The sequence below is a fragment of the Hyla sarda genome, chromosome 4 (assembly GCF_029499605.1).
Source record: "Hyla sarda isolate aHylSar1 chromosome 4, aHylSar1.hap1, whole genome shotgun sequence".
NCBI lineage: Eukaryota > Metazoa > Chordata > Amphibia > Anura > Hylidae > Hyla > Hyla sarda.
Genome location: NC_079192.1, coordinates 378,254,883 through 378,273,908, shown reverse-complemented (window position 1 = coordinate 378,273,908; position 19,026 = coordinate 378,254,883). Strand labels below are relative to the sequence as shown.

At 42.4% G+C, this 19,026-nt stretch overlaps 1 protein-coding gene across 3 annotated transcripts in view; it reads left to right on the top strand.

Annotated features, from left to right (window-relative positions):
* LOC130267313 (proton-coupled amino acid transporter 1-like) overlaps positions 1 to 19,026 on the top strand; it is a 99,961-nt gene that overhangs the window by 33,769 nt on the left and 47,166 nt on the right. For all 3 annotated transcript variants that reach the window (XM_056516853.1, XM_056516854.1, XM_056516855.1), the window contains exons 4-8: positions 1,234 to 1,322; positions 2,312 to 2,407; positions 4,405 to 4,489; positions 6,274 to 6,492; positions 8,269 to 8,367. In XM_056516853.1, the coding sequence (XP_056372828.1) occupies positions 1,234 to 1,322; positions 2,312 to 2,407; positions 4,405 to 4,489; positions 6,274 to 6,492; positions 8,269 to 8,367 (588 nt within the window). The remainder of the gene's footprint in view (positions 1 to 1,233; positions 1,323 to 2,311; positions 2,408 to 4,404; positions 4,490 to 6,273; positions 6,493 to 8,268; positions 8,368 to 19,026) is intronic.

The window sequence follows — 19,026 nt, the reverse complement described above, 5'->3', positions numbered from 1 at the left end:
CTGCCTCCCACCCTCATAGATCTTTTGCTTGAGGATTCTCCAAAGATTCTCAATAGGATTGAGGTCAGGGGAGGATGGAGGCCACACCATGGCTTTCTTTCCTTTTAACCCCATAGCAGCCATTGATGCAGAGGTATTGTTTGCAGCATGAGATGGTGCATTGTTATGCATGAAAATGATTTTATTACGGAAACCATAGTTCTTCTTTCTGTACCAGGGAAGAAAATGGTCAGAAACTCCACATACTTTGCAGAGGTCATCTTTACACCTTCAGGGGCCGACCATCTCTCTTCCTATGTTTCCAGCTCAAAACATGACTCCACCACCGCCTTGCTGACGTCGCAGCCTTGTTGGAACAGGGTGGCTGTCTACCAATCATCCATACTCCATCCATCTGGACCATCCAGGGTTGCACGGCACTCATCAGTGAACAGGACTGTTTGAAAATTAGTCTTCATGTATTTTTCTGCCCAGTGCAGCCGTTTCTGCTTGTGAGCATTGGTTAGTGGTGGCCAAATAGAAGTTTTATGCAAGACTCTGGAGGACTCTACACCTTGATACCCTTGGGACTCCAGAGGCACCAGCAGCTTCAAAAATCTGTTTGCTGCAATGTAATGGTATTTTAGCAGCTGCTCTCTTGATCCGATGCATGGATCTGGCAACAATCTTGCTCAATGTGCCTTTATCTGCACAAACCCGTCTGTGCTCTGAATCAGTCACAAATCTCTCAATAGTGCGATGATCACACTTAAGTTTTAGTGAAATATCTAATGTTTTCATACCTCGTCCAAGGCATTGAACTATTTCACTCTTTTCAGCAGCAGAGAGATCCTTTTTCCTCCCCATATTGCTTGAAAATGGTGTCTGCTTAATAATGTGGAACACCCCACCTTTAGTAGTTTTACCTTAAATTGGGCTCACCTGGCAATCTAATTATGACAGGTGTCCGAGATTGTTTTCAGTGATCAAAAGAGCCCTGAGACACAATGCCATCATTGAGTATATAAATAAGAAGATTGCAGCAGCACACTTGGTAAAAAAATGGAGGCTCTTAGCACGCTTTTTGATAAAAACGTTTCCCCCCCCCCCCCCCCATCCACCACACGAGGTGGCCTCATTTCGGATGGGACCGTAACACACATTATGAGCCTAAATATAAGTATATATAGTATGTATGTGTGTATATATATAGTGAAATTTATATTATTATTATTTTTTTTTTTTCTTTTGCAGTTGGGTCCCCTGAGTCTAGTTGTTATGGGAATCATTGCTGTTCATTGCATGGACCTCTTGGTAAAATGTGCAAATCACATCTGTCAGAGGTAAATATACTGGGTGTGTGATGGTTCAGTGTTGTATAACCTTATAGGCACTGTCAATATGAAATCAAGTTATGGAAATGGACTCTGATTGTCAGGCTGAATTATACCAATCTGTCCCCAGCACTATTTGTGTCATAGATATCCTGTTACAGCCCCCCCCCCCCCCCAAAAAAAACACCTTTTTATATGTTTCGATCAGTTGGGGTCTGAGTGTTGATCGACTGCTAGATAGAGAGCACAGCTAAGCGAGTACTCCATCTCTGTACCCCGTAACAGAGTTAATCTTTTAAAGCATGTGTATGGGACGGTTTCGCTCAGCTGCCAATTCTCTCCCTGCTTGTTCTAGTGATTGGTCAAGTTCTAAACACACCAACCCTGAACAACAGAAATTTTTGACATATCTCTCTAGAACTTTGTTTTCCAACCAGGGTACCTCCAGCTGTTGCAAAACTACAACTCCCAGCATGCCGGGGCAACCTTTGGTTGGAGGAACCCTGGTTGGCAAACTGCTCTAGGACATGTCAAAAATCTTTAAAGCAACAGTTTACACTTAAAAAATATAGTAACTTTGAGGACTTTCCATCACTAAGAGTGACAGATATATTTTCCTAGGACAGTGTTTCCCAACTAGTGTGCCTCCAGCTGTTATAAAACTACAACTTTCAGCATGCCTGGACAGCCTTGGGCTTTCCGGGCATGCTGTGAGTTGTAGTTTTGCCATCGCTGCAAGCACACTAGTTGGAAAACGCTGCCCTATGATTTCTCTTGACTAATTGTAGGGGTCAGACTGATGGTCTCCCCACTAATCCTTAGAATAAGGTTCAGCTTTTTTTTTTTTTTTTTTGTACATGCCTATAGTGACCCAGCCTGTAAGGTATTTGCAGCTATGGGACCTTGGTGCTTTGCCAGCGCTGCAGGTCGGACACTCATGATAAGTAAGGAGGCACGTTTAGAGAATTTGTCTGATGATCTTATTTTCTTTTCACAAGGAACCAGCGACCATTTGTGGATTATGGAGATGCGGTCATGTACAGTATGGAGTCCAGTCCAAGTCAGTGGCTGAGAACATACGCTGTCTGGGGAAGGTACAGAGTAAATTATTCTATTCTGGTGCTTAAAGCGATATTCTGCTCCTAGACATGTTATCTCTTATCCAAAGGGGGAAAACATGTCTGATAGCCGGGGGTCCAGCAGCTTGTACCTCCTGCGATCTCTGGACAGGCAGTGTGGCATTCCAAACACAATGATAGTACACAGCCATCATGCCCTCTCCCATAGACATGAATAGAGGGGGCGTGGTGTGACGTCACAAACTCAGAAGCCCTAGGCTTCCGTGTTCGGAACGCTGCAGTGCCGGCCTGAAGATCGTGGGGGGTCCCAGTGGCCAGACCCTCTGCGATCAGACCTTTTTGTCCTCTATCCTTTTGAATAGGGTATAGCATGTCTAGGGGTGGAGTACCCCTTTAAATGGGCACTGTCATTAAAACAAATTTTTGTTATTGCACTCCTTATGGTAAATAAAAATCTTTCTAGTGTAATTTGTTTTAAAAAAAAATGAAGTTTTTGATGTTTTGTTTGTGTTTAAAAAAGCTGTCACTAGGTAACTCCCTACTTGTCCAAACTGATGGCCTGGCAGAAGTTCAAAATCAGGAAATGCAGTCTGGAGTGCTGAGGGGTGTGTGTGCAGCCTTAGCCAATCATAGCTCATCTCACACACTGAACTGCTCTGGGCTGTATGTAGCAGAGTGAGGGAGGAAGTTCTCCCCTGTATGGCTTCAGATGATGTCAGGCCTGCTGGGGAACGCCCCTTCCCATTCTGTAAATCTGACTGATATTGGGCAGAAAATACAGAGCAATATAAAGGTAGAAAACTAAAATAATTATGAAAATAAAGACTGGGTGGTTTATCATGATGGGGGCAGTGAACTGGGAGGATTATAAAATTTAACAAGATCATAACAGGTAAAATGTATAGATTATAGGGATAATAAGCTCTGCAGGAAACACACTTGTTTAAAAGTATGCTTAGAAATACTGACCCCTATGACTTTCTTATGCCACCGTATATGCAGCTGAATGTGGGTTAAATTATTTGCTGTGATTTGTAGTTTTTATCGCTACCACTTTTGTGTATCACTTTATATTTCATTTTTTCCGGGTATAGTAAAAATCAGCAATTTTGGACTTTGATTTAAAGCTCTTTCATTTTTATTATGCTCCGCGTCTATGCAGCAGCTGTACATGTGTTGTCCACAAGGTGGCGAAATTAGACAAATAATCACATAGTAAACTTTCTTGACACTTTTTGCTTTCTGTCGTCCTTGCATTTGTTTAGCTGGTCTACAAGTCAGTGTCCTGTTATTCCTATACCTTATTATTACCAATAAAATGTGTTTTTACATGCAAAGATAATGTGATCCCAGCACTAAACTGTAAAATGTGAATTTAAAATCCTCTTTTGGGCTAAAATAAATTATTGCTAAAATGATCCATAAGGCTTTCTGTAGACCAGTGCTTCCCAACCAGGGTGCCTCCAGCTGTTGCAAAACTACAACTCCCAGCATGCCCGGACAGCCAATGGCTGTCCGGGCATGCTGGGAGTTGTAGTTTTGCAACAGCTGGAGGCACCCTGGTTAGGAAGCACTGCTTTAGACGAACGTCATGGCTTCCCTTTATAACCTGTCAATATCCAAAGGATCGAATCGGTCATCTACTTACCCTATTGACAATAATGGGGTGATCAGAGTTTTATGATATCCTCTGCATGTAGTCATGTCCCTCTTTACTGACAGCAAGCAGAGATGTACAGAATGGTGAGGAATTCTGACAACTAAACAGACAAATTGCACATGAAAAAGTATATTCAAAAGATTTTTAACCCTTCTTTAATTCTATGCCTGTCATTTCCTTACGGCCGCAGCAGCTTTCCTGTTAACGGAAATGGGGCATCAAAAAATTACATTTTGTTTTAATCTGTATATTTTTAAGAATTTTTGGTGTTTTTTCTAAGTTTTCATTTTACTTTCAGTATTAAACAATAATCCTGAAATTCTTATACATTCCCTTTGTCTTTGTGCCCTAGGCGGACGGTCGGTTTCTTTCTCATCCTCACTCAGCTGGGGTTTTGCTGTGTGTACTTTGTGTTCCTGGCTGATAACGTTAAGCAGGTATCGGTTAAATCATTTACTTGTCTATTCGTTGTATTATTTATGATTTTGTCATGTTTTCAGATCTGCTGAGCTATAAAGCTTTGCATACAAGTTCTAGGTACCACCTAGTGGAGACCAGTGCTGATTACAAGCTTTAAAGGGGTTATCCAGGCAAAAACTTTTTTATATATATCAATTGGCTCCAGAAAGTTAAACAGATTTGTAAATTACTTCTATTAAAAAATCTTAATTCTTTCAGTACTTATGAGCTTCTGAAGTTAAGGTTGTTCTTTTCTGTCTAAGTCCTCTCTGATGACACGTGTCTCGGGAACCGCCCAGTTTAGAAGAGGTTTGCTATGGGGATTTGCTTCTAAACTGGGTGTTTCCCGAGACACGTGTCATCAGAGAGGACTTAGACAGAAAAGAACAACATTAACTTCAGAAGCTCATAAGTACTGAAAGGATTAAGATTTTTTAATAGAAGTAATTTACAAATCTGTTTAACTTTCTGGAGCCAGTTGAGATATATATATATATGTTTTTTCCTGGATAACCCCTTTAAAGGGGTTATCCAGGAAAAAAAGAACTTTTTTAATATATCAACTGGCTCCAGAAAGTTAAGCAGCTTTGTAAATGACTTCAATTAAAAAATTGTAATCCTTCCAGTACTTTTCAGATGCTGAAGTTGAGTTGTTCTTTTCTGTCTAACTGCTTTTTGATGACAGCTGTCTCGGGAGCTGTCCAAAGTAGGAGCGAATCCCCTTAGCAAACCTGTTATGCTCCGTACAGTTCCTGAGGCAGACAGAGGTGTCAGCAGAGAGCACTGCTGTCAGACAGAAAAGAACAACTCAACTTCAGCAGCTCATAACTATTGGAAGGGTTAAGATTTTTCATTAGAAGTCATTTACAAACCTGTTTAACTTTCTGGAGCCAGTTGATTTGATCTAAAAAAAATAAAAGTTTTCCTGGAATACACCTATTTTTTATCTTTTCAGATTAATTTTTTTCTTTAAAGATTATTTATTTAGCCAGTTTGGTAGAATGTATGTCTTTCCATTTGAAGTGAAGTCTAATTTAAAGGAATTGTCCAGTAAAAGACAACTTATCCCTTATCTGATCTTCTAAATGGGACGCCGACTCTCTGAGAGGAGCAAGTACTGCAGATGGCCCAGGCTCCATTAATTTCTTTGGGAGCAACATAGAGAACCGGGTGAATGAATGGAGTGCATGCCGTCTGCAGCACGCTCTCCTTTCAGGAGATCGCAAGGGGTCCCATCGGTCGGACTCCCCCTCGATTAGACACTTATCCAAAGGATAGGGGATAAGTTGTCTTTTACTGGACAGTTATTTTAATGTTTAGTTATAGCTGTGATTTTTATTTGACTAAATGCTGGGGGACAACCACTGAAACGGCAGAGGTTTCATTTTAGGGGGAAATTTTTTTTTTTACCATTTACAGGGAGGGACCTTTTCTTCCTATTTTAGTGTGGGTATGGGGTAAACAGTACATCATTTTCAGCTGGGATCATTTCCCATCCAATATTTCCTGACTGTATTTCCTACCCTAATTTTAAGTATCTGTGAGTGGGCTTAAAGGGCTTAGCTGCTATGTTATGTATATAGTATTGCAGCTGACTCTTATTTAAAGGGTAATTCCCATCTACAACATCCACAAGATGGGATAACAAGCTGAACGCTGGGGGTATGAGAGCTGGCGTCTAAGATAAGATTTTTTTTAGATGAAATAGATCTCTTATGCTATCATGCATTATATTTACAACCACTGTCTTGTCTCCTTAAAGGTAGTAGAAGCCACCAATGGCACAACCAACGACTGCAGCTCCAACATGACTGTGGTGTTGAAAGAGAGCATGGACTCCAGGCTTTACATCCTTTCTTTTCTACCGTTTCTCATTCTACTGGTATTCATCCGCAACCTCCGCTACCTATCTGGCTTCTCTTTACTCGCCAATGTGGCCATGCTGGGTAGTGTAGTTATGATCTACCAGTTTATTGGAAGGGTAAGTATGGATGGTTTCTTCGGCATTGCAGAACTGGGTGCTCTGAAAATGTTTAGTGCGTAGTGTTGCTTTGCCTTTCAGTACATACAGGAGCAGGGACTCTTGTCTTTGATTGGATTCTCTGCTCTTGTACACTGGTGTAGAGTTAAGCAGCGATGCATAGAACAATACACTCACTAATACACTCCAAGAAAGTGTGTGTCCGAAAGTGGCTGTCGATGGAGAACTTGATCAACAGCCGATTCGCAGCAAATCCTCTCAAGTTTGCTCCTTTCTAGTGACACCACCATTGCAGCTGCTATTGTGGCTGTAATCTGTGTGAGGCTAGGTTCACATTTGCGTCAGAGCCTCATTCGGAGTCTTGATCACGGATTTCGTTCAATGTCAAAAATCCTAGCCTGAGAGATCTCATTGTCTTTAATAGGGTCATATGGGTATTAGTCTGGTATTTAGTAAGATCTTACCTGACAAAAAGAACACTGTGGAGCTCTGACGCAAATGTAAAGTATTTCCTAAAAGAGACATATCAAAGAGATGGGTGGATGAGATTTTTATGATTGAAGGAGTACTGTGGTGCTAAACAATTTATCCCCTATCCACAACATAGGGGATAAGTGTCTGATTGCCGGAGGTCCGACTGCTGGGACTCCCTGCGATTTTCTACACGGCGCCCCGCTCTCTGCCTGAACTGAGCTGTGTTGACTCCTACACGAAGCAGTGGCCAACACGCCCCCTCCATGCATCTCTAGGGGAGAACCGGAGATACAGTGTTCATGTATCTCTGGCTCTCCCATAAAGATACATGGAGGAGGCGTGTTTGCCACCGCTTCGTGTAGGGGGTTATCAGATCGCTCTATGCACAAGGAGAGCAGGGCCCCAGGCAGGAGGTAGCAGGGAGTCCCAGCGATCAGACACTTATAAGTGGTTTAGCACCACACTACTCCTTTTTGAAGGGCTTGTCTGGGGCTGCCATATTGACCCTTGGCATAGATGAGTGAGGGAGCTGTGGCGCTCCAACAAGAGCTGCATTACTTCCACTATTTGCCAGTGACAGCTTTGTACTTTTAGTAGTGGTTGTGCCCAAAATTACAGCCCACTTGAACGGGCCTGAGTTTCATTACCTAACAGAACAAGTGTTTTTTTTATTTTTGCAATCATAAATACAAATAAATATTGCAGTTCAATATGATACATAGTGCAAACATTTTCCTTCCCTTATAACCCACCCACAACCTCCCCTCACGGCAGAGAAAAATAAAAGAACCAGTGTTTAGTAAATGAAGGTGGTGGCAACCGCGGACCCTTCTGTGAAGTGATCGGCAGGTATACCATTCATTTTGTAGTCCTGGATAACCTATGTAAAAGAATGTATGTGTTATAAGAGATGCATAATAAAATACATGATCTCACAGAAGGAAAAGAAAACATAATTTTTAATATAGATTTTAGGTTTTATCAGTTTAATCTGTACAACATGTAAAGTAAAGTCAATTAGACATGTTTCCCTGACACATAACAGGGAGAATTTTCAGAAGTGACGTTTCTTGTCATTCTTGGAAGTGAAGAACATTCCTGGACATTATCATAAAAGCCTGGGTTGTTAACACTCCTTTCCTCCATGAATTAAATAAATCCTCATTGGCTTTGTGTAGAATCCATAAGGTTTTCTTCATTTCCAGCATTCAATTACATCCTTTTATGTCTCTAGCCCCTAGGAAAGTGTTTGTTTTATGAGTCTGTTTGGCGCTTTAATGGGATGACTTTGCTTGCTTTCAGGACATTCCAGATCCGACCCACCTTTCCTATACCGCCAGCTGGAGAACATATCCTCTCTTTTTTGGGACAGCCATCTTTGCCTTTGAGGGCATTGGAGTGGTAAGATGGGGTCTTTAATTCTTAATACTGTCACCGTAATGGTTCCTTTTACCTTTGGCTCGTTCCAACAAGAAGGCACCCCAGCCATTATCCTACATATAACCATCCAAAACCAGTGTTTCCCAACCAGGGTGCCTCCAGCTGTTGCAAAACTACAACTCACAGCATGCCCGGACAGCCGGAGGCTGTCCGGGCATTCTGAGAGTTGTAGTTTTGCAACATCTGGAGGCACCCTGGTTGGGAAACACTGATCTAAACATAGATGTTGCATATATTTAAAGGAAAACTGTCACATGTTCACTCCCGCACTAACCACAGGTACTGACGGATAGTGCGGGGGATGCTGATTCATACGATCCCTACCTCGCCCGGATCCGTCCGGTTGTTTGCCCGCAATCTTAGTTTTTCTACATATCCGGGCAAGGTAGGGATCATATGAATCAGCGTCCCCCGCACTATCCGTCAGCACCTGTGGTTAGTGCGGGAGTGAACATGTGACAGTTTTCTTTAAGGCAGTGTTTCCCAACCAGGGTGCCTCCAGGTGTTGCAAAACTACAACTCCCAGGCATGCTTCGAGTTGTAGTTTTGAAACCTCTGGAGGCACCCTGGTTGGGAAACACTGATTTAGGGTCTATTCACACGTACAGTATTCTGCGCAGATTTGAAGCTGTATTGTCAATCTGCAGCATAAAATCCTGCGCATAAAATCTGCGCAGAATACTGTACGTGTGAAAAGACCCTTAAGGGCTTGTTTTGGGTAGAAAACAGCAACTTCCATTCCATATTAATGTATTGAAGACAAGATAGGGGATATAGACCAATGCCAAAAAAATCCAGATATGAGAACTCCTGTTTTTTTCCCCTCCTTTTTGCCAAACGTTTCTGACAGGCCAATATGAAAAACATAACTAATGTGCAGTTTACAGATATGAAAATAGCCCCAACATTGGGTCGGGGTGATGTCACAGATCATAATCTATAACAACAAAAACAATAAAAATCATACTAAATAGGTAGTTAAAGGGGTACTCCCCTGGAAAACTTTTTTTCTTTTCTTTTTTTATCAACTGGTGCCAGAAAGTTAAACAGATTTGAAAATGACTTCTATTTAAAAATCTTAATCCTTCTAATACATATCAGCTTCTATTTGCTCCACAGGAAGTTATTTTATTTTTTAATTTCCTTTTTAGTCTGACCACAGTGCTCTCTGCTGACATCTCTGTTCATTTTAGGAACTGTCTGGAACAGGATAGGTTTGCTATGGGGATTTGCTCCTACTACTACTATGGACAGAGGTGTCAGCAGAGAGCACTGTGGTCAGGCAGAAAGGAAATTCAAAAAGATAAGACATTCCTGTGGAGCGTATAGAAGCTGTTAAGTACTGGAGGGATTAAGATTTTTAAATAGAAGTAATTTACAAATCTGTTTAACTTTCTGGCACCAGTTGATTAAAAAAATAATAATAATAATTAAAAAAAATGTTTTCCAGTTAGGTACCCCTTTAATACAGACAAGGACAAAATTGTTGGTGCCCTTCTGTTAAAGACAGAATAAACCAGAATGCTCTATGTAATAACTGGAAACTTACAGCAATAATTAATAAAAAATTACCGAAAACTGATGATCAGACATTACTTTTGAAATTTGGTTCTACAGAATAATTTTAAAAACAAAACAATGAACCTGACCTGGACAAAACTAATGGTCCCTGAATGTAATATTTTGTTACACAACCTTTTGAGGCAGACCCTGCATTCAATGAGACTTCTGCACTTGTCTCCAGGTATCTGCTCCAGAAGTCCCAGATGTGAAGGTGTCTTCACCATACTGCAGGTTTCATCTCCTCAGAAGCTCATAGAAGCCACTTTAGAATAGTCTCCACTTTTTTCTTTGTTTTTTTTTTTTACATAGTTTGGCCTTTAAGACTCACCTTTTTTGAGGCGACTGCACGTTTCTCTTCTCTCATCCCTGGATTTTTGTCTATTCTTTATTCCCATCTAAATTCACCCCCTAAGGGCAAGAAGTTACCTTTTTATTGATTTTAATTTGTCCTGGGGTCTCCCCAGGTGGTATGTTTGTTGTGAATCCTTGAGTAAGGGTAGTTGGTAGGTATCACTTACTGAAACCTCAGTATCGGGCTTATTATGTCCCCTCTCGCCTCCATCCAATGTTTCCTACTTCCTCTCCGCTTTGTTTTCGAGGTTGTTCCCAGGTGGGTACTATGCATCATGTCTGGTGGTCTTGTCCCATGGTGCAGGCCTTTTGGGACCATGTGGTGGCGCTTTTGAGGGATGTCGCCTCTTTTTCTTGCCCATTTACCCCATTTCTTTCCTTTTGTATTCTCAGTGATAAACCTTCTCATATGGCGTTTAGATTGTTTAAACGTTGTCATTTTATATTGATGGCCGCCCGTATACATATCTCCTCTAGTTGGAATCAATGGGACCTCTCTTTTGATGCAGTAGTGGCTAGGGTTAATGGTAGTCTTTTATCGGAGAAAATTTCTGTCATGAGGAAAGATGGTGTTGATGGTTTTCGGAGGGTGTGGGACCCTTGGTTGTCCTCCTCCTATTACCCTGATTTGAACTATCCTTTCTCATTGTAATGAAAGCAAAAAAGAAGTAGAGAGCGCTTCATCGGGTAATACCTCTAAAGCCCAATAAGTGTAGGTATTAATATAGCAACAGGGTGCTCACCTGGTGGGGTTATGGGAAAGCCACAACACCCTATAGCGTAGATCAATCCCGCTCCGGGGAGAAGCTACGGTGTCGGGATATGCTGCGTGAGAGCCTCAGCTGGCTTGACATACAATACCGGGCAATAGGAAATGCAAATAGATCAAAAAGGAAAAAGAGGTCTCCAGTCCACACGAAAATCCAATGGGGTCCAGTGCCAAAGATTTGTAGCAAATAGAACTTTATTGTCCAAACTAATAATTGATAGGCAAATCTATTAAGTTCTATTTGCCCCACATCTTTGGCACTGGACCCCATTGGATTTTTGTGTGGACTGGAGACCTCTTTTTCCTTTTTGATCTATTTGCTTGTCATTGTATTGACGTATGCTTTCTATTATCTTTTATATGATACTGTGGCTGGAGGTTTGACCTTTTTGTCACATTTGTTTTCTGTTATTTCCCTTTATGTTATTGCTTATATTTTCGTGTCCAGGTTATTCCTGTATTCAATTTGCTGTTTTCAAGATTGTTTTCCTTTTTTAATAACATTTCTTGGTTTGATACTAGAATAGTCCAATCTTTTGCTCTTAGCCAGTATTGGGTGTTTTTAGCAATGTGTTTTGGGTCTTTATCCTGATGGAGGACCCATGACCTGTGACTGAGATGAAGCTTCCTGACACTAAGCAGCACATATATCTGCAGAATGTCTTGATAGTCTTGAGATTTAATTGGACCCTGTACATATTCAGGGATCCCGTGCCACATGCAGCAAAGCAGCCCCAAAACGTAACCGAGCTGTTATGTATCTGTGCAGAGGAAAAGTTACCCAGTTGCCCATAGGAACCAGCTCGCTTCTTTCATATTTAACAAGGCCTCAGCAAAATGAAAGAAGCAATCTGATTGGTTGCTATGGGCAACTGGGAATTTTTGGCCAAAAAGCTCCTGTTTCCTAATCTGTCCAAAGGACATTCTCCCATAAGCTTTGTGGCTTGTCCTTCGGATTGATGAGACAAAATTGGAGTTTTTTTTTAGCAAGTCTCATCAGCAGTCACGTCGTCCATGTCAATTCAGTAAAGAAGATGAATATGGATGAGCAAGGCAGTGCGGGCTGGACTCGGGACGGCATCAGAAGTGCAGATAGTGTTCAAACTGGTGCATTTAAAGGGGTACTCCCGTGGAAAACGTTTTTTTTTTGTTTTTTTTTAAATCAACTGGTGCCAGAAAGTTAAACAGATATGTAATTTACTTCTATTAAAAAATCTTAGTACTTCCAGTACTTATTAGCTACTGAATACTACAGAGGAAATGGTTTTCTTTTTGGAACACAGAGCTCTCTGCTGACATCACGAGCACAGTGCTCTCTACTTTAATCTCTGTCCATTTTAGGAACTGTCCAGAACAGCATAAGTTTGCTATGGGGATTTTCTCCTACTCTGGACAGTTCTTAAAATGGACAGAGGTGTCAGCAGAGAGCACTGTTGTCATGATGTCAGCAGAGAGCTTTTCTATTAAAGGATTAAGATTGTTTAATAGAAAATAGAAGTCATTTACAAATCTGTTTAACTTTCTGGCACCAGTTGATTTAAAAAAAAAAAAAAAAAAAGAAAAGTTTTCCAGGGGAGTACCCCTTTAAGACCTCATTTGCCTAATACAAGTTTTGGCTATATATCTTGAACCACTGAACGGTAAGCAATACATTGTTTTACTTACGATCAACCACACTACCCACCTTTGTATTTAGTTTAGTGGGGTTGATACATCGATCAGTTTCACTTTAAGGCTGGGTTCACACTATGGAATTTCTGGGCAGAAACTCTGCCGGAGATCAAGCCGGCGGCACTAGGACCGCGCGGACTACATTGCCGTCCCCAGAGATGGCAATGCAATTCTGAGCAGATCTCCCAAAATATCCACCCAGAAATGCATTGCAGTCTATGGGGGCAGCAATGCAGTCTGCTCGGTCCTAGCGCTGCCGGCTCGATCTCCGGCAGAAATTCTGCCCAGAAATTCTGCAGTGTGAACCCAGCCTAAGGGTTTTCTCCGCAGGGTTGTTATTTCACTTCTCAGTAAAACATACATGAAAGAGTGTCTGGAATTTGCAGAAAAGCACCTAAAGGACTCTCAGACTGTGAGAAACAAGATTCTCTGGTCTGGTGAAACAAAATTGCCTCAATTCAGCATCATGTCTGGAGTAAAGCAGGCACTCCCCATCACCTGTCCTACACCATCCCTACAGCGAAGCATAGTGAGGGCAGCATCATGCTATGAAATACCTGAAAACTTTCTGAATGCTCTGTATATCTGAACTATACTGTTTCTGTGGCAACACTCTAAATCCCCCAATTTTTTTTCTTCCTACCACACTTTGTAGACTGCGGTGCCACCACAGGCCTGAATGAGGGGGAAGCAGAAGTTGAGATTCGTAACCATGTATTTTAATAGACCTGTGCCTAGTATGATCGCTTTTCAATACCAAATCCCAATCACCAAAAGGTGAAGGGGTATAAAACCACTATAACAAAAAATCCCCCTCTTATATAATTTTTATAAGTGTATTAAAACATCGCTTTTATTATCACTTATTAAAAGGTACAAAAGAAAGTGAGTTAAAGACACCAGCACAGTCCCTATAGTAACAGGTTCAACTCTCCTATATGGAGTAAAAATAGTATATCGGTATCTGCAGTACGTCTTATTTAGGGACTGAAAGCTGTTATTAAAACCACAACTGCTATGTCTCCCCTACATGTTTTCCAACCACGTCCTCAGGGGCTATGAGACATACTAAGGCCCTGAGGACGTGGTTGGTACCACGAAACATGTAGGGGAGACCTAGCAGTTGTGGTTTTAATAACAGCCTTCAGTCCCTAAATAAGACGTACTGCAGATGCCGTTTGATGACTTGTTTTATCGCTTCTCACGTGGACATCGGTAAAGCTATTTAGAGATAGACAGGGAGCACCAGGAACAGCCGAGCGTGCATACAGGCCTGGCTTTGTCATCTCCTACTACTACCCGTGCGCAGCTGAGTGCGGGCTGCTCTTTGTCTATAGCTTTACCCGATGGCTTTTTGTTTTCTGTTTGGCTTACACGCTGTACGGCATCTGGTTCTTTTTCTTTTTGAATTTCTTTTAGACACCTCTGTCCATGTCAGGAACTGTCCAGAGCAGGAGCAAATCCCCATAGCAAACCTATCCTGCTCTGGACAGTTCCTGACATTGACAGAGGTGTCAGCAGAGAACACTGTGGTCAGAGAGAAAAAGATATTAGAAAATAACTTCCTGTGGAGCATACAGCAGCTGATAAGTACTGGAAGGATTAAGATTTTTATATAGAAGTAATTTACAAATCTGTTTAACGTTCTAGCACCAGTTGATTTAAGCAAAATAGTTTTTTCACTGGAGTACCCCTTTAACGGTTGTCACCCAGACTACATTATAAGACTACATATCTGGCCAGTCGTGGCTGTCCATGCCGATCACTGGGTGCTAGGGAAGTGGCACCGGCTTTCATGAACGGAGTCCTATATAGCAGAGCAGAATATTTTAAGACCAATTGCTTTTAATATTTGCATCCATTAAAGGGGTACTACCGTGCTGACAACTTATCCCCTATCTAAAGGATAGGGGATAAGTTGCCTGATCGCACGGGGTCCCGCCGCTGGGGACCCCTGCGATCTCACACACAGCACCCCGCTCTCATCAGGCCCCGGAGCGAACATGTGACGTCACGCTCCGCCCCCTCAATGCTGTCAGCTGTCTCGCCCCCTGCCATAGACTTACACAGCTGTCTCGCCCCGTGTCATAGACTTACATTGAGGGGGCAGAGCGTGACATCACACGGGGGCGGAGCCGTGATGTCACGATACTCCGGCCCCGTGATCGGCAATCATCAGACCTGGAGCGATGTTTGCTCCGGGGCCTGATGAGAGCGGGGTGCTGCGTTCGAGATCGCGGTGGTCCCCAGTGGCGGGACCCCGTGCGATCAGGCAACTTATCCCCTATCCTTTAGATAGGGGTTAAGTTGTCAGCACGGTAGTACCCCTTTAAAGGTGTACTCCCGTGGAAAACGTTTTTATTTATTTATTTTTTTAAATCAACTGGTGCCAGTAAGTTAAACAGCTTTGTAAATTACTTCTATTAAAAAATCTTAATCCTTCCAGTTCTTTTTAGGGGCTGTATACTACCGAGGAAATGCTTTTCTTTTTGGATTTCTCTTCTGTCACGACCACAGTGCTCTCTGCTGACCTCTGCAGTCCATTTTAGGAACTTTCCAGAGCAGCATATGTTTGCTATGGGGATTTTTGCCTGCTCTGGACAGTTCCTAAAATAGACAGCAGAGAGCACTGTGGTCGTGAGAAATCCAAAAAGAAAAGCATTTCCTATGTAGTATACAGCCCCTAAAAAGTACTGGAAGGATTAAGATTATTTTTTTTTTAATAGAAGTAATTTACAAATCTGTTTAACTTTCTGGCACCTGTTTTCCACCGGAGTACCCCTTTAAGGGAGATTTATCAAAATCTGTCCAGAGGAAAAGTTGCTGAGTTGCCCATAGCAACCAATCAGATCGCTGCTTTCATTTTTGAAAAGGCCTCTGAAAAAAATGAAAGAAGCGATCCGATTGGTTGCTATGGGCAACTGGTCAACCTGGACAGGTTTTGATAAATCTCCCCCATTGTGTTTCTACAAGTGTAAGCTTATAGGGTAGGAATTCTTGAAATCTCTGCTCTCCTGACATACGTCTTGTGTGTTTTGCGCCTGTTCTTGTCTGAATACTTTACAGATATAGCCCGTGGGTCAGCTCGGAGTACAGTACTTGGGGATTGGATTACCTATTGGCCCGAGCGCGATGTTACACAGCACATCTAAGTCGTCCTCGCCAGCAGTCGGCTATTACACATTACTCCTCTGTGTTCTTCTATCATTGTCAGCCCGCTGAAGTTTATTGTAGAGCCTCTGGCCGCTGAATTCTTCCTTGTTTCGTCCATGTCTTGCAGGCTCGCTGCCTCTTCACATTAGGCAATAAGGGGCTTAATCCTAATGGATGGTCCTGTTACACCTCATTACAGCTGCAGCTGCGGAGATGATTATGCGGCCCCAGGTGGGGGCCCGGCTGCTATCTCAGTGCTGTCCTTACTGGGTTTCAATGACATTTTAGCCTCATCTGACAGGGGGTTGGCTACATTTCGCTATGAGACACATGTCAGAGCGAACATGAAAAGGTATTTTGGCCAATATTTGCATTAGCCCAGGGGTGTCTCCGTGGGGGGTGAAGTCAATGAGATGATGACGGTATCTGACATAAGATTTGCAACATGTGCATAGGAATAATTAATTTAGTTTATTCTCGAATACCTTATTAGGGAACCCTGAACTCATGTATTGGGTTCCGATGTTCAGGACCCTAATCTATTGGGCAAATCCTCTAGAGCAGTGTTTCCCAACCAGGGAGCCTCCAGCTGTTGCAAAACTACAACTCCCAGCATGAGAGTTTTTCAGCACGATTTTTCATGCTGAAAACACCCCCCCTCGGCTTATACTCGAGTGAACTCTCCGCCCTCAGTGGTCTTCAACCTGCGGACCTCCAGATGTTTCAAAACTACAACTCCCGACATGCCCGGACAGTCGATGGCATGCTGGGAGTTGTAGTTTTGAAACATCTGGAGGTCCGCAGGTTGAAGACCACTGCGGCCTTCATCATCATCCAGACCCCACCCCCTTTAGTTTTGTACTCCCCTTCGCTCGGCGGGAAGGAAGGGTGAGCTGGTCCAGGCCATCAGTGTTGCAGGGACCGTCCGGTGGGGAGGGATAGTCGTTCCGGGCTGTCCATCTTCACCGGGGGGGGGGGGCCTCTTCTTCGGGCCCGGAATAGTGACACTGCCTTGACGACGACGCACAGGGACGTTCCCTGCAGCACAGTTGGCCCGGACCAGCTCACCCTTCCCGCCGAGCGGAGGTGAGTACAAAACTAAAGGGGGTGGGGGGGGGGTCTGGATGATGACAAAGGCCGCAGTGGTCTTCAACCTGCGGACCTCCAGATATTTCAAAACTACAACTCCCAGCATACTGTTCAGACATTGACAGGCGGTGATGATGAAGGGGGGGGGGGGGGGTGTGGGATGATGAAAGGCAGTGATGATGAAGGGGGGGATGATGACAGGCGGTGATGATGAAGGGGGGGATGATGACAGGGTAATGATGAAGGGGGGGGGGATGATGACAGGGTGATGATGATGAGGGTGTTAATGATGGGGTTCTGGATGATGACGGGGGGATGATGTATTTCCCACCCTAGGCTTATAGTCGCGTCAATAACTTTTCCTGGGTTTTTGGGGTGAAATTAGGGGCCTCTGCTTATATTCGGGTCGGCTTATACTCGAGTATATACGGTACTTTGCTTATCTTATCAGAGATAATACCCTTTTAAAATGCAGCCACCACCTGGTTTATTTATATATATATATATATATATATATATGCATATAACAATTACCCAGGTTTACTAAAACGGTCTAATCTAATACTTAGACTAAACAGTCTTCAAGGGGGCTAGACTAACTTTAGAACAACTATTAGCTGGCTTACTTCAAACCTGAATTATGCGCCAAAACTTTTGGCACATTTAGGCCATGCAACTTTTGTTGGACTTCAGAGCAAAGCATCTAAAACTCCTAATAAATGTGACAATTGTCATGTAAGCCAGAATTCTGGTGCAATTGCAAAAATAAATCTAAGCCAATGGCCGTGATTTAGTAAGAGTGTTGTGTAGTTTTCTTTGTGGGTTTTAATTCCCTACAATTTTTTTTCTACGGTATTTACTAAGCTTTCCTTACATTTTGCACTTTTCCCTACACTTTGCTTTTTTTTTTTTTACACATGCTCTGACCTGTAGGGTTCAAATCCACTACATTTTCTTTGGAAATCTTAGTAAATATGTAGTTTTTTTGTGAAAATTAGCCACACCCTTTTTTTGCGTTTTCTCAGTAAATTGAAGAGTTAGTCGGGTTTTTTTCAATTCTGGTGCACATTCTGGCGCACAACCCGACAAAACATGTTGGGTTTACAATAGTAAATCAGGGCCAATGTCTTCAACTATTGTCTTTCCTTGTATGCCCCCTTTAGTGAGTTTGGAATAGAGTTTCTTTCTCTTCAGGGTACTCTTCAGCCAGTTTATATTGAATGATAGTCATGTTACAATGACTATAGGTCCTGCCCCCTGCTTTCCTTAGTCTCTGAATGGCAATAAATATACATCATATGAAGTTACTCTTTTACGGGCTCTTATTTCCTGCTTTCTTATCGAGGTGCTACAATTCTGTTATATTGAGGTTCTATTCATGAAACAGATGGCTCTGCATGAGCAGTACTATTCCTGCATGTGCCTTTCCAAAGGGGTAATGTTAAAGCGTCTGAAACTGTGGAGGACTCAGGAAGGTCAATTTGAATGGCGAGAATCAATGGAGTTGTGTGGTGAAACCTGGATGATCGGTGGTCTCTCATTCTGGGGCCTCATTTAGTTGACAAAGCAAAGAGCAGCTACAAAGAATATTTTGCTCCAGAGTAGACCGCATGTTTGTACATTTCATGGACAGCCCATTGTTTTCAGTGACAGCTGTGTAATACTTCATTTCTCCTGTGGTGGTGCTGCAGAAGAATTGAACACTTTCTGTCCGGTTCCTCTTGTGCTGATCGCTGGGGGTCTCACTAGTGACACTCCCAATGATTGGCTTTAACGTAAAAAGGAATTGTCCAAAGTGAAGATCCCTTTGATAAACTACATTAAAGGGGTAATCTCAATTTTGTGGCTGTAGTATGACGATTCCTGTTAGACAATATAAGCTGTAATCTTCATAGAACAGACCAGCTTGTATTTCTTCTTTTTAAAACGCCTCAACGTTGACTTGTACCTAAACCTTTTATTGTCTGAATATATTTGTTGGCTAAACCCCATATTACAGGTAAAATAATCCCTGTACTGTGTAC